Genomic DNA, 16317 nt, shown 5'->3' with positions numbered 1-16317 from the left:
CTTATTACTTGTGCTGTGCAAATGAAATCAGGAGAACTCATGAAGTCAAAGAAAAGGGCCGGGTGCAAAAACAACATTGAACGGACAAGATGCAGATTGTTTACATGTTTCTGAAATTGTTAAGCAGGTCGTTTTGTAATTCCCAGTGAATTTCGTCCATATCAACAGAATTCGAAAAGTTATCACTGAAGTAGGCTACCTCTAAAATGATTTGCAGACAGGTTAAGCAGGAGTGATTTATATTCTCAAATTTAAATGTGCTGGAGCTTGCTTACAATCTGTCGGTGAACCGAACGTGCGGTAGCGGGGGCTCCACAAGCTTAGTGCAGTCCCAACCCAGCCATAGTTTCCACAAGCTTCACATCATCAATAAACTAGTACTGGACACTATTCTTCCAATGCAAATACCACTATTCCATACTTGAATTTAATACTACTCATCTCTCATTATGTCTTGGATGGTGTGTAGAAACTAGATCTCATGCAAGACCTGGTTTCCTTCTCTTTCTTCATTTACTCTCTTGCCACATCATCTTTTATCCTAGGTGGCAATTTATTTAATTCTATGGACACCATCCTAGTCATTTGGTTAGGACTACCCTTAGGTGCTGTGAGTTCCAAAACACGCCTACGGATCGTTAACGGTCACTACCTAGGTGTTTTGTCCTCGTGGTAGAATCTACCTACTTGAGTTTGAGTCCTACACTATGCATGAATGCTCGTATTATCTTGTATTCTACTATTGCTAATTGGAGGTTTCTTTTGAAGCCTCCAGGTGGAGCCACCTAGAATCTTAGATGGACACTTAAAAAAAAGAAATCTTAGAAATTATCAAAAAAAGCAAACACATCTAGCCATCAATCGGTAGATTAAAATCATCATAACCATTTGATCTATTATATTTTTTTAAATTACCCACCTATGCCATTATGAAAATAGCCTAAAATAACCACCTAAATCTATATCTAAATTATCGACATCTGCCATTATATAAAATAAACTAAATTAACCCCATAATCTTCATGTAAATAACCCACTTATGCCATTATAAAAAAATTAAAATAATCCTTAAATTTGCAACTAAATTTTCCACCCCTAATTATTAAGAACTAACTTAAAGTAACATCTTAAATTTAGATACGCATGATGTGTGTCATCATCTAAAAATAACCCCCTAAAATTGCAACTAAATTGCTAATCACTCATACTTAAAAAATAACTTGAAACAACTCCTTAAATTTGCCCACCACTAATACTTAAAATAACTTAAAGTAACCCTTAAATTTATATATTCATGATGTGATGGAGAATATAGATTTCTGTGTTAAAATTATAGCTTAAACTTAGGGTTCATTAAACAAATTTCAAGCGCAAAACTGTGATGCAAAGTGAAAAGTTAAATATTATAAATATGGATAGAAATGTTATAGATTAATTACTAACTAAAATATATGATAACCAGATGAAGATAATAAGTATACATCTACATAAGTATTGTGTTAGATTTAATAAATGAGAGGTAGCTCAAGCTCAAGGTAACAGTTTTATAGCAATATGGCCTTATTTTTTTAATTGGAGACTCTACATTAATTATGATGAGACATTCTACAAAAGAAAAATATAAATTCCAGAAATTCTTACAAAAATTAGAAATATCGAACATCAATCATGTACATTCAAATAATCATAGTCATTGTTCTATTATATTTTGTAAAAGTTACCCACCGCTATCTTATAAAAATATTCTAAAGTAAACTCCAAAACCTATATCTAAATTACTCAGCTCTGCTATTATAAAAAATAATCTAAAGTAACTCCAGAATCTTAATCTAACTTACCCATGCATATCATTATAAAACATAACCTAAAATACCATTCTAAATATTTGTATCTAAGTTAAGATATATATATCATTATTAAAAATATCTTAAAGTAAACACCTAAATATTTATATAATTATGTTTTTGATCTCCAAAATTAAACCAATATATAATTCTAAAATTACCTATTTTATCATTGTTAATATAGAAATATTAAGTTAAGGTATATACACATGATGTGTGTCATCGTGTAGATCATTTATACATGTATGTGAGGAAGCGATGAAAAAATACTAATTTTTTTGTGCTAAACATAATGTATGAAGGTGCGACACAAAATGAAAAAGTGTGAATGTACAGAGTAATTACTAATTAAAAAATCACAACTGGATAAAGATAAATACATATCTACATGAGTATTGTCTCAGAGTATTAAATGAATGAGAGAGTAGTAAGTTAAATATGTTTTATTGTTAGCTAGGAGTCTAATTTCTAGATAATTTTTAAATACAATAACTTTTAAAAATATTTGCCGTACCGGAGCACGGGTTGATGAACTAGTTCTTCTAATTAATGGTGTCTTTTTAAGTAGTAGGTGATGTAGTCATTGACAACAAGTAGTTATGATCAATCCTTAAGATCCGGCACCCATTATGTGTTCCGGGAAAACTAAAGATGGCATTGGAAAATTGGAGCCTGCGTTGCGTTGCACCCAAAAGAACGTCACATAACGCACGAAAGGCCACGCTGCTTTTTATATGAGCGCGTGTCCAGGAACAATAGCACTTCTACATAAATTAATCTTCAACAAGAGGTGATTCCTTTTCAGCACCCGGTAGTAGTACCCGATGCGGATAAAACAAAATGATTCCAATAGACTTAAATCTCGTATCTCGGGTCCATTCTCCACTCTCGTCCTCTACCAGGCCACTCCCTCATGCCACTTCTGTCTCCCTGTGCTAAGCCACTTCCTCTCCCTCACACCGCCCACCTCTCTCTCCCTCCCCCTCCCTCCACTTCTCTCTCTCTAGGTCGGCAGATCCGCCACCTCCCTCTACCTCTCCTCCCCCCTCTATTTGCCCCTCGCTAGCAGCGGTGCAGGGCAGTAAGGAGTGTTGGGGCAAGATTTGGAGCTATGGTGGTGGGTACGGTGGGGCCACGGAGGCTTGACAGCTGGGGAGTCTGGATCCGGCAAGGCGGAGCCCTGACGGCATGGGTTGCGCGCGGCACGGTGCAAGGCTCTAGCAGCGTCCGCATGTGCGGTGCAAGGAGCGGCAACGACAGGCAAGGAGCGGCGGTGCGGCAAGGCAAGGAGAAGCAGCAATGGGGTTGAGGTGATGGCGACGGGCATGGCGTGAGGGGTCTGAGATGATGGCGGTGGCGCGGCATGAGGAATGGCAGTGACAGGGCCGAGGAGACGGCGGCAGGCAGGCCGAGGTGTGATGACGGTGGGGGCACTAGGTATTTATTTTTATTTTACTAGAAAATGCCCGTACTTTGCTACGGGTCTTTACACGCCCTCATGTTATTATTCTCTTATTTCATGTATGCTCGCTTAGCTTCTATATTGATGTTGTCACCTCCATGCAACCACTCGTGCTTTAGCCAAAGCCTACACGGATAGCGGTCTATGATGGTGAAGAGCCGCATGAGAAGCTAGAATTTCACGATTTTCTTAGAGTTTCTATTTTCCTAGGAAGATTTGGAGCACCCCAGAGAGAGATATATTAAAATAAAAGACCTCATGATGTTTGAAAGTTTAAAAACTTGATATTGAATACAAAGGTAACTAAATAGAAGCTATAACGTGAAAATGTTAAATCACGGAGCATTGCACAACGAAGGTCGTCATAACTGGTAAGTAACTCTCAAATAATATACAGAGATACTAAATGACATTCACGTGTACCAGCCTAACTGACTAATGCAGCTCAAACCGGCCCACCACACCTAACCGGCCAACTCCTTGAATTCCACTGCCTTGGTATCCCTCACCTCTTTTTTTCGATATCCCTCTCGGCTCGTGCCGTCACTAGCTCCTCCCGTTTGTTCCCGTCACCGCTCCCCTCCATCCCCCACTACGACTACGTGAGGAGGCCGTAGCCTTGGTGAGGAGCTCATCCAACGCCACGATATCCCTCTGCCCAGCCCGTCTCCTCCCAACACTTCTCCATCCTCAAAGCGTCAGCTCCTCCTCTATCCGCCGCATCCTCACCCCCGACAGCACCCTGCACTACTTCTTTGCTGAGGATGAGGTCGATGAGGAAGGGAATGCAGTGGACAAACTCGAGGGATCCTCTGCTCTCCACTCGACTGGTCCTCCCTTACAGTGCTCAAGGGCACGACGGCTGCTGCAGGTGTGGTGGCTTCTATTCTTACGACTTTGTTTTCTTCTGATTTGTTGATTCGTGAGTGCAGAAAAAAATCAATTAGAATATAAATATGCTATGCCGCAAATGGAGCTTTGTGATTTCTCTGGTTTTGGATTCTTGGCCATTTAAATTGCTTGATCCATAGCTGATTTGTCTTATTTGTGTGAGCCACGTTGTTGACGAACCCTCCCGCCCCGTGCTCCTCCAGCTCCACTGCAAACGGATTGAGTCCAAGCAACGGTGAGGGCGTGCAGCCCGTGAGAGCGGCAGTAGCGCGTGCTCCAATTTTGCGGGTCACGGCGCATCCATGCGTCGTTCTCCGGTGTGTCCGTGAGTGCCATCCCTCTGACAAGTGGGACCTAAAGTTTAGATACTTGTACCTTTTGATCCTTTGATCTACGAAACCAAAGCCCTATCTAGCACACGTAGCTTGCGTAGAGATTTGGAAGGTGCACCGATTACACCGAACTTAGCTCCAGCTAGGTCTGCAGCCATTTTGGCCCATAGTGGCCCAACACCGTAGCAACAAATAATAACCAGGCCGAACCACAACCCAGTAACTCACCCACCACCGCACATCACGAGCTCAGGCACCCTCATCCGAAGACCAAACCTAACCCTAGCACTCCACGGCGGCGGCGGCGGCGGCGGCGGCGCTTGGCGAGTGCATCTGGAGGCGCAGGTGCAAGCTCGGCAAGCGGGCGAGATGCATTCGCAGCTTCGCGTGGTGTCTGGAAGTGGAACAAGTGCGGCCAACGGAGCAAGAAGTGCGTGCCGGCGTGCGCATGGCGAACGAGCGGGTAGAATGGTAGATAGTTTAATCGATTTGATTTCCCGCAAGCTTATCCTGTTCCCGCCGAAGCTCTCCACGTCGGCGCGCCGGCACCGCGCGGCGACGGTAGCCCCGCCGCAGCGGAGCCGCGCGTCCCGGCACCGCTCAACGGCGACCTTCCCGGCACGCTCCACCTCCGCGGCGCGGCACCGGGTCACTGACACCTCCCGTGCCCCCTCCGCGCGCGCCGCGCCGCAGCGGTCGAACCACGCCGCCCCGACGCCCTCGGCGGCCGCGTCGGCGCAGAGCGTGAACCGCGCGGTGGTCCCAGCCCCGCCGCCGCGGACGAGAACGCTCCGGAGGCCGACCTCGCCGCCGAGGCCGCGCGCAGGGGCAGCGGCGGGGCGCCCCGCTCCGGCTGCCGCCCGCGCCCAATCCCGGAAGGGGAGGTGGACGGGCGAAGGAGAAGACGTGCGTTGCAGAAAATAGATTAATAAATATGGATCCACATGTACTAATTACGAGATTAAGTTGGACAAACAAAAATAATGGGCAGAAACATTTCTCACTTTGGGCCAGTTTGGCAGGGCTCCGGCTCCAGCTCCGTGCGCTTACCGAAGCACGGAGGAGCCGGAGCCGCACCAAACGGCATTGACCGTGGAGCCATTTTTTGGCACATTTGGAGGAGCCGGAGCCGTTTTAGACCTGCATGGAGGAGCCCAAAAAAGTAACTCCGCGGCTCCGGCTCCGGCTCCGCACGAGGAGCCCCTCGCGAGGAGCCCTGCCAAACTCGCCCTTTATATAGATCTGGTGGTAACCAAACTTACCACAGACTTTGGATTGGACCCCAGACTAGCGGTGATGTAGGGTTCGGAACCGGCAGTGTGTATAGCAGCAGTGTTGAGCCGGCCAGGGCCTCTGGCAGGTCGTTCTCCAGAGCGAGACAGCCAAAGCCGCGAGTGGATGGCGCTCGCACATGCCCAGTGCCGCCAGTCAGCAGTCAGTCACCGCCAACCTAGCGCGGCGTCACGGCGAGCCTCCGACAACACGGCGTCAAAGCCGGCAAGCGCAAGCCCCACGGCAGACGGCGGCACTGGTCCGGGCGTTGCAGCAACGGCATACGAGCTAGGCAGCAACTTGCGCCGCGGTCCGTGGGCTATACGATCCTACGATACGAAGGTAGCGGTGCTATTTTGATCCGCCGTGCCAGGAGGAGCAAGGTCGCTGTTGCTCATCGTGCCGCAGCCGCACTCTGAAGTGCGACGACAATGTTCCATAGCTCTACGTCGTCGCTTGGTCGACTCCACCCATGCTGGTTTCCTTTGCTGGTCTCTCACGGTGGCGATAAGGCGAATCTTGACTAACCGGAGACCTTCTGGACACGCGTGCATGGACATCCTTCCGGAGTAAAAAGTTACAACGCACTGGCATAGTGCGTGGCGTGCTCGCTGTACATGTGTGTCACCTTGCACTGAAATTACCGGCTCCGCTCGCTGGATCATCATAGAAATATTTTGCCTTTCTTTTCTATCTGGCCGGCCGTGTGATAAGATTGATGCCTATAAATACGGCCTCCATGTTCATAGTGCTCCAGCAAGCAACAGCAGCTAGCATAGCTCCCATTCACAGGAAATAAACCCAACCAGGGGCAAACAGCTCGCTGCGAGCCAAAGCACGCGCGATGGCGTCCTCCACCAAAACCGCCCGTTTCCTCGTGCTCGCACTGCTCGTCGTCTCCGCGGTGATCATGCCCAGCTCCGTCTGCCATGGAATCCGTGGCGTTGGTTAGCTACTACTCTAAACTGCTCGTTTAATTTCCTCATCATCCCGTGGCATCTTTCAATATAGATTATTGGACCATATAGGTTCATAGACAGATAGACCTGACTACCAAGGAAATTACTTGAATACTGTATACACGTACTCCTGATTAATTTCCAGGGCTAGGTTCCGGCGGAGCTTTGGACCCCAACCATCCTGCGTGCATCGGACCGTGCCCAGGTCGTGGTCAACCCTACACGCCCCGTCCCGGCGGCGGGCCTGGTGTCTACTACCCTAGCACACCCGCTGCACAATCCAACGGAGAGAACCTACATCCTTGATGGCTGCCTCGCGGATCACGTTCTCTGCTCGTATGGTGTAGTAACGAAAAAAAAACTTGGCGCAACTACGTACTGTGACCAGTGACCTACATGATACTAGTACAATACAACTCCACTATTTTGATCGACGCACCGTGCACGACTGCATGTTAGCTACTCCACAACCTAAGAGGATATATAACACCGTCTCATGTACACGTACGTGTGTGTTAAGTATCAATAAAACTGGGTCGAATTTGCTTCTACCAGATGACATGAATATGATAAATGGCATGTGAATGACTTTCAGTTAGAATAAAGATCAACGCACAAGCAGTATGAGAGACCGGGAAAAACAGATAAGAAAAGGGAGAGGACAACAATTAAAAAAAACGGGGGCCAGCATGAGGAGTCCATCAGCATCGTGTGACAGCCCATGAACTCCCGCTGCTCGGGAATCTACCTTAAGTAACTGGATGGGAACCCCTTAGCACGGTAACAATAATAAAAGAGGACCTTTAATACCGGTTATTTATACCAACCGGTACTAAATTGGCTACCACGTTCTTTTTTTTTTCTATTTCTTTTCTTATTTTATTTTCTATTTTCTTATTCTATATTAGTATTTCGTGCTTGTTTCCTTTAGTATTTATTTACGTATACTAGTTCTAATATGCTAATATATATAGAGTTATATTTGATTTTTAATATTACATTTGAGATAATATTATACATAGACATATTGTGCATACACATATATGAATAATATTACATTACATTGCATCAACTTTCCAAGTTCAACATATTTGATCCATCATTATGGAACTCTCCTGCTGGATTTACTACCTCATCTAGAAGAAATCTACTGAGTTGTTCTTGAATTGCCCTAATTTTTTCCGTCTCAAGGAGTGCTTCCTTCATATCTCTCATCTGTGTCATTGGCAAAGGTTATCATATGAGATCAATGGACATGGAGGATTAGAACTAATATATTGTTAAGAATTTTGTCTACGTACTCTTAGTTTATGGTCGGTCACACGCTTTGGACCTACAAAGCCATGGATGAACTCACATGCGTAGTATCTACATAAATTATTCCCCGGATCTTATCTCAAACACTATATAAGTTATGAAATATTTGTTGTATTCAAGGAAGTGACACAAGATGTGAAAATTCTACATACCGGGAATTTAGGCTTGATATCAAGTTCCTCCTTGAATTCATTCGAGTGATGTTAATGGAAGCGAGCCCATGCTTTGTTAAGCATGTCTATGAGGTTGGTGTATTGATTTCTTGGTCTCCTCAAAGAGTCCAGGATATAGACCGTGCTTCGATCAACCACGATAACAAGAAGTATCCAGTGAAAGCTATACATATAGCATAGTCAAAAGCTAGCTAGTCTTATTTCTAACTACTAGTTCAAAGAAGAAAAGAGATGGGAAACACGCTCACTTGAAGTTGTACGGCAAAAGTATGTATTCTTGTAATGTTGCTTGTCCAAGAAATTATATTATTCTTCAAGGTCCGATTTGGTTTATCTCTTATAGTTGCCTCATTTATAACATCTGGGTCCATGAAGCCGATGTCATAGTATCCTTTCCTCCGACAAGTTTGAATCTCCATCCTGCCTGATACAATATAGAATAGGAGATAAGATGTCGCATGATGACTAGAGCGAGGAGTTTGAAGTTAGAGCAAATTAAACACTTACAAAACCTATGAACTGATGAGTGATTTGTCAAGTGTGTCTTGATTGTAAAGGAAATAAAGTTCCTCGAGCGGCACATTTATAATGGCATCCCCATAGAAATAATATTGATCTCCAATCCGAACTTCAAGCATGAGTAAACCGGTGGCTGAAGCCTCCATGTACCATTGGTGCAATTTGTACATCTTTGTTGGAAGATGGTCCACCAACTGCGGCCACACAAGCTCTTTCCCTAACTTAAATTTCCATTTACCAGCCCCAGCTTGCTTTGGGATGTGATCCACCCTTCGAAGTTGAGCTGTGGTGAGATTTGTATCCTTGGCGAATAGAAGTACGTCCTTATAAAACTCTAAAAGCGCCTGGAGGTTGGATTGGGTTCCGAGTTGTAGAATACTTGACCCCCTTTTCTTCATTTGATAAGACTTTGTTATTGAGCGGTCGTAGTCAGATAGCAGTGGTTTCTCTAACTTTTTCTCCATATTTCTAATGAAAACCCAAAATTTAACCTTATCAAGTGGTGGATCTTTCTTCATGGTAGGCTTTGGTGCGAAGTAAGCTTTAACCATAAGGATGCACGCCACAGTCTCCTAGTCTGCATAGTCGTCAAGAAAGAGCTCGGTGCTCTGATGGAGTACAAGCAACCTCGCCGCAATAACTACCGCAGGGACGATAATTGTCACGACAACCACCGCTGTGATGACCATGACGCCCCTTCATCATCAACAAGGTTATCCAGCTAGGCACCTATCAGCAGGCAGATGGCTTAGGCGTCCCCAAACAAAGGAACATCAAGCACCTGCGACGTTTCTACCTTTAAGACTTAAAATCTATGTATTCTTTTTTCCTTTCTAAATAAAACCTCCAAGGCTCTTTGCATACCTACTGCCTTATTGTTCCTTTACCCGAGCTGTCCCTGACGCTCGGGGGCTGTCCGACCTGTTCAACAAACCACTCGCTTCCAAGCTCGGGGGCTTCCCTAAGTCGTCGACCTCTGGGTCTCTCGACCTCCTCCTTCCCATCTCAAGGCAATATGACTGTGTGGTCGGCGTCCTAGCTAGCGAAACCTAGACAACCTTTTATTCACCCCTCCTACAAGCTCAAGATCCGATCTCAACAGGACGCTGTTCAGGCAAGGCTAGGAACTTATTGGCTCAGCTACATGTTGCCATGACGCATACACCAAGGGAGGGATTGAGCCTCTTTTTCTCCACATACGATTAATTTCATTACATCAAATGTTTCATCATACAGATTGATACACAAACAAGTTTACTTTTCAAGCCCAAGTCATTAATAATGTTCTCCGCTACATCATGGTACTGGTCTGCCAGCTCGGGAAGCAAGTCAGCATTGAAGTCGGCTGCGACTCTTGTAGCAGCATGCTCCAATTGGAGCCGCAGAAAGTGTGTCGCCAACAATGCAAAGATGTTCTTGACGCACTCGACCGCGGTATCCTTTAGCAGAACCTTCAGCCGACCAGGTGCGGCTTTGAAATGATCGAGCAGCGGCGTTGGCGTGGTTGGGTCGACCTCTGGTTGGACCATCTCCATTGCATAGCCAGCTACCTTGCGAAGGTCCTCCAGCTCCACTTCCAACCCTGCAATCACATGTTGTTCATGCTAAAGATTACATACAACAACCTCTAAGCAGCGCTCAATTTCCCTGCGCGCGTTGGCTTCATAGGTCAGCTTTTACGATACGGCATACTCACAATGAACCGCCATATCATGCTCTTACTGAAGGCGCGCATTAGAATCCTCACACTCCTTGAGGTGCCGCTTGAGCCTTTGCTCCTTCACTGTGCCATCTACTCATTCAACTAAATTTATGTTAGTGCCAAGACTTTAAGGACAAAATCAATTCAACAAGTCAATACAATGTACCTCTCAAGTGTGCGGCAAGCACTTCTTTTTCCAAGGCATGGTCCAGGTCCTTCTGCAGGACTTGGTCGGCATGCTTTGCGGCATCCTCTCTGGCCTTCTTGAGGTCGGCCTCGAGCCGCTCCGCCTTTAGGCGGTAGAGCTCAGCTTGGTGAATCGTGTCCACCCTCCGTTGTGCACGCTCAGCCAAACCCTACATACATCTTAACAGTTAGAGCTCGGCAAAGAAACTGGATTTCAGAGGCAAGCCCTCTGGGGAGGTTGGCATACTTACAGTTAACATCTTAGAAATCTCTAACAACCACTACCGCAGCTTAGCCAGATCTATCTTGTCCTGTATTGCATCCCTAACAAGGTTGGACCTAGAAATGTTCAAGGATTCAGGATCCTCTTCACCTTGTACACCAATGTCAGCGCGCCCGCTAGATCCTTCCGGCAGCAGGTCATCCCCGAGCAACTCCTCCTGTTGAGGCTCAGCTCTGGCCCCCTCATCAGCAACTTGCTTGACCTTGGGGTCGACCATAGCAACGTCCACAGCCCCAGAGCTAACTTCACCTTTTTGCGACACCAGGGTTGGCACCGCTCCTCTGGCGCAATCTTCTTTCTCAACTCCGATCACCTGTTCCCTTGGTCTAGGTCGAGCAACTAGTGACCTCCACACCAGCCTCATCGTTCAGCATGGCGGTCCTACATTGCCAATGCGACAAGCAATTCAAACAAAATAGGCGGCAACAACAACCACAAGATAGATAGCATAAGCATATTGCACATACATGGTACTCTTCTTCTTCACCTGAAACTTGGGGCGCAATGGTGGTGGTGGCGCTGACGCATCTCCACTAGACCCCCCATGGATCTTCGCCTTCAATGCCTCCTCGACATGCTCCGGGTCAACCACAGTCATCTCAAGGAGCTCAGACTTACTCTTCTTCGCGGGTGGGCTCGGCGTGTCGGACTCCTCGTTCGCCTCGCTAGTCGACCTAGCCACGGAGGCTGCACTTGGGGCAGCTTTCTCCCTCTTCTTGCCACCCATCTTCTTCCTCTTTCCGCTGGGCTGCAGCGACTTGGAGGCAGGCTGCTTGTGCATGGCTTGTTGTGTTCAATGTCCAACCGGTCCAGCATCTGTGGCCTGGCCAACCTCTTCTGGCAAATTTTCGTCTGACCCGATGGAGGAGTCAGACTCTCACTGGAGGCTGGCAGGTGGCTCGTTTGGCTCGTTGGTCGGGTGGATCTTGGGCCACTGCTCAGCCCCTCCAGGAAGCGACGTCGGGCAAAAGAATGCAAATTCATCGTCCTAGTCAATTCACAAGCACATTCAGAAACAACTCACAAGCACATATAGTGCGCCAAATCAATGTCGTTGGTTGGATGGTGTCCTCTTCAACAAATAAGCCTTGGGGTAGCTCTTATTTCTGATGACGCCCCCAAAGAACTCGGACACCAAGTTGACAATTTCATCCTTGGGCACTTTTCGCTGGACCTCCCGGGTCAAGTCCTGCGGCCCTGTGTACTCATACGTCGGGTGCACTCGGTGTTTGATTGGCTGTGTCAATCTTTGGCAGAAGTTGATGATCACCACTCTAGCTGTCAGCCCACGTGCCTTTAAGTCAGCGATCTTCACCAACAACTGATTCACCTAGACTTGTTCCTCTGAGTTTGGCTGGTTCGACCACTCGGGCATGACCAGTGACTCGTATCTAGTGCGTGGCGGGAGGTCGGGCTGTTGATTGGCGATGGTGAACCACTCTTTGTGCCATCCCTTGTTGGAATCCTTCAACTGGAGGTCGAAATACTCCTGGACTTTCTTCGGCTGCAGAGAAAAACCACAACCCCGATGACTTGTTATTGTTTCCCCTTGGTTGCAACAATTTTTAATTGGTTCAAATACCTCCACAAATCGAAATGTGGAGGGATGCCTAGATATACCTCGCACAGATGGATAAACACCGCAATATCTAAAATCGAGTTGGGGTTCAGATGTACCATCTTGATCTTGTAGTAGTGCAGAAGACCCTAGAAGAAGTCTCCGCATAAAACGCCAAACCCACGCTCAAAGAATGATGCGAAGACCACTGTCTCCGTCTTGTCCTCCATTGGGAAATCTTGGCCGGCGATTGGCTTCCAATCCAACAGCGCCTGAGGCCTGAGAAGACTCCGATCGACGAGCACCTGGATGTGCTCCTAGGTCATCACAGACTTCACACAGATCATGGATGGATCCGGAATGTTCACTTCCACCATCTCTTCGGTCTCCAAGCCTTGCGATTTGGATCTGATGGACGCTAGAGTTTTGATGCGCATACGGTGGCGCGGCGGCTCGGGTCGCGGCAGCACAGTGACTCAGGTGGTGGCGGCACGGTGGCTCGGGCAGCGGTGGCAGAATGCGCGCGAGCAGATTGGGATTTGCGGCGGCGCGGCCTAGGGTTCGTGGGTGCAGTGGCGATGCGCTCAGTGGACTTTGGTGGCGGAGCTACGACTGTTACAGATGGAAATGAAACAGCTCTATCCCTCTTGCGCTTTTTGAGGGGCGTGTCGGCGTAACTTATGGACGGAATTTGCGGGCTTCCTGTTATTGTGGCACACATGCTAGACGAAATCTGCAGGTTTTCCATTACCGCGGCACGTGCGGGATGGAGTCCGGGGGTTTCCATTGCACTTTTAACGGCGCGTGGCTGCGCCTATCCTTGTTCTCAGGCACTAGGACCTGCTTCTGGGCTCAAATTTTTCTTTTTGACCATTGGACCGATTATATTAATCCCTTCAATGCTCGGGGGCTACTCCTATGGAGTGCGTCTTGTGATGCCCTCCATTTCCTTCTATGCCCGATATCCATCAACTCGGCACTCGACTTCGCTCTACGCGATAGCTCTTTGTTCGCTCAGATTTTCTTTTTTCAGCACTGCGCAGCCTCTCCGTCACTATGACGCCATCACAACTTCAGCCGATCACATTCCAAGCTTCACTGTGATGACCTCACGTTCCTGTTCGCCTACACATCGCTCAGGGGCTTGAGAGATATGGATACCCCATGGGTCCTTACCGACCAGACTTGACAAGTGGGCCCGCCCGACTAGGGCGTGCGGGCTAAGGATATGAAGATACTTGAAGTACAAGACAAGGCAACCAGACAATTCAAAACTGCCCGGATATTGTGGGACACATATTGTAGTCCGACTCAGATTACCTTCCATGTAACTACTGAGTAGATTAGATTCAAACCCTAGGTCATCAGCCTATATAAGGCGGCCAAGGGCGCCTCCCGAGGGCATCCAATCTCTACCAGCAATACAATCCACGCATACACAACGTATGGTATTACTCTCCGGAGGCTTGAACCTGTCTAAAACCCTTGTGTCCCTTGTGTTCTCGCGATCACCTTCGAGTTCTTAGTTTCGTAACCACCTCCACCAACAAATCAACCACTTGGGTAACCTCCTAGTGGACTACCAGGCTTATAAATCCGACAAGTGGCGACTGATTATTTCACCAAGTGGACCGAAGCAACCCTCAATATTATGACGCATCGAGAGGTGATTGAGTTTGTTAGAGAACATATTGTGCATAGGTTTGGCATTCCACAAACTTGAACTATGGATCAAGGGACTTCATTCGTATCCAAAGAGGTGCATGAGTTTGTTGAATCCTATGGTATTAAATTGTTCAATCCATCTCCATATCATGCTCAAGCTAATGGTCAAGCCGAGTCTAGAAACAAGATTTTGATTAAGCTCATCAAGAAAAAGATAGAAGAGAATCCTAGAAGGTGGCATGAGATATTATATGAAGCTTTGTGGGCTCATCGTATTTCTAGACATGGTGCGACTGAAGTTACTCCTTTTGAGCTTGTCTATGGTCAAGAAGCCGTTTTACCCGTTGAGGTGAATCTAGACGCATATAGGTTGGCTAAGCAAATAATCATGATGTTGATACTTATCATGCCTTGATGATGGACAATGTTGATGAGGTGACCGATAAGAGATTGGAGGCTTTGAAGGAGATTGAAAAGGACAAAATTCGAGTTGCTAGAGCATATAACAAGAAGGTAAAAGCTAAACATTTTCAGGTTAATGATCTGGTTTGGAAGAGGATTCTACCTATTGGGACCAATAGTAACAAGTTTGGCAAGTGGTTCCAAGTTGGGAGGGGCCATACAAGATTGTGAAGGTGCTTTTTGGGAATTCCTATATGGTGGAAACTTTGCAAGGATAGCAGTTGCCTAGAGCTCTCAATGGTGGGTACTTGAAGAAGTATTATCCAAGTGTTTGGCAAGATGGTTAATGTAACATGGCCGGTATCTTCAAATATCGCCCTTAGAATGAATGGCCGGTGGATTCTGCAAGGAACATCGCCGTTAGGCTTATTTTTATTTTCTAGTACGCAATGCTTTACCAAAAAATAGGGGGGCATGTGTTGAAGCCCAAAATTGGTAGCAAACCAATCATGCTGGGACCAACCAGTTCCTCCAGGCGGTCTGACCGGTCCTGGATCTTGTAGCCAGTTTAGCAAGGCCAACTGGTCTGATCGATGGGTACGACCAGTCTAACCAATCCAACCCTACTCCAAATAGAATTGAGGAGTCCTAGTAGGTTAAAATTTGTAATAGGATTTCCTTATGGGCAAGATCTTCCGACCCTATAAATTTATCTTTACTTTTATCTCCAAACCTTAATCTTTTCCAACCCCTTTGCTTTCCTGCTCCATCTCGACGGCGGTTGAGGACAGTTTGAGTGGCCTGCCGATCTCAGAACAACTCTAGGCACACCATCCCTGACGGGATCCCTCCCGGGATGGTGAACGTAGGTTTTTCACGTTGCCCCTGTGCAAACTAGTCTGACCGGCCGGCTTCCCTGACCAGTCTGACCGGCTAGAAGCAGGAGCCTCGTGAGATGAAGTTCCACCGCGTACGAGAAAAAGCGTCAACAACATGGTGAGTGGTGACCAGATGACCGTTGCATTCCAGAGGTCAAGGTCGTGGTCGCTCGTGGCGCACTTTTTAGTGCAACAATAAGCACTGGCTTGCTGCCTGCCAACAAGAAAATGCCTAGTCCAGTGATAAACCAAATAAACGCACGCTTATAAATGTTGCCTCCAAGGTCACAAATTTCAGCGAGCCCCAGCACCAAAGTGCGATGGTGTCGTCCGCCAGCGCCCATCTCCTCGTGCTCCTGCAGATCACACCGTTATCACCGCGGTGACCACGAACCACACCACTGTGACGATGAACTGTGTGATCTGCAGGAGTATGAATGCCCGCGACGTTGGTTCGTTTCTACATCTTGTGGCATTACAGCAGTCAGAAATGAACTGATCGGCCAGAACAGAGTATGAATGCCAAGGAACTTACATGAATTTATACATTTTGTAGGGTTGATGCCCGACGTTTCGGGCCATAGGCCTCTTGTGTGCCGTGTGCATCGACGAGAAGAAGTTCCCAACACCTCCTGGCTATATATCCCTACGCGTCCCCTCCACGTACCATGGCTCGTCCGGTCGTCCCCACTACAAGCCACGTTCCCGCTACTTTTGCCCGGTACCCCTACGGCCGTGAACTGAGCAGCAGGAGTGGGAACAGAAGGAGGGTCGATATTCCACCGTGCAGGTCCGATTCATGTTGATAACACCCCAGTCATATAACTGTGTTTAGTACTTCCTTCATCCTAAATTGTGGATCGTTTTGATATTT

The 16317-nt window shown here is 47.0% G+C and overlaps 1 protein-coding gene across 1 annotated transcript; it reads left to right on the top strand.

Moving 5' to 3' along the window:
• Positions 1 to 6543: 6543 nt before the first annotated feature.
• LOC140222520 (uncharacterized) lies at positions 6544 to 7314 on the top strand. Its single transcript, XM_072293280.1, has 2 exons — positions 6544 to 6748; positions 6906 to 7314. The coding sequence occupies exons 1-2, from the start codon at positions 6646 to 6648 to the stop codon at positions 7064 to 7066; spliced, it is 264 nt and encodes an 87-aa protein (XP_072149381.1). The 5' UTR covers positions 6544 to 6645; the 3' UTR covers positions 7067 to 7314.
• Positions 7315 to 16317: the final 9003 nt, after the last annotated feature.

The sequence above is a fragment of the Setaria viridis genome, chromosome 4, assembly GCF_005286985.2.
Source record: "Setaria viridis chromosome 4, Setaria_viridis_v4.0, whole genome shotgun sequence".
Classification (NCBI taxonomy): domain Eukaryota; kingdom Viridiplantae; phylum Streptophyta; class Magnoliopsida; order Poales; family Poaceae; genus Setaria; species Setaria viridis.
Note: the sequence above shows the minus strand (reverse complement) of the source record. Positions and strands in the feature narration are given on the sequence as shown.

What these genes read in the sequence shown, in the direction of transcription:
- LOC140222520 (XM_072293280.1), top strand. Translation starts at nt 6,646, where the DNA reads ATGGCGTCCTCCACCAAAACCGCCCGTTTCCTCGTGCTCGCACTGCTC. An exon ending in CCATGGAATCCGTGGCGTTG is followed by an intron (nt 6,749 to 6,905) that starts GTTAGCTACTAC and finishes ATTAATTTCCAG; the next exon opens with GGCTAGGTTCCGGCGGAGCT.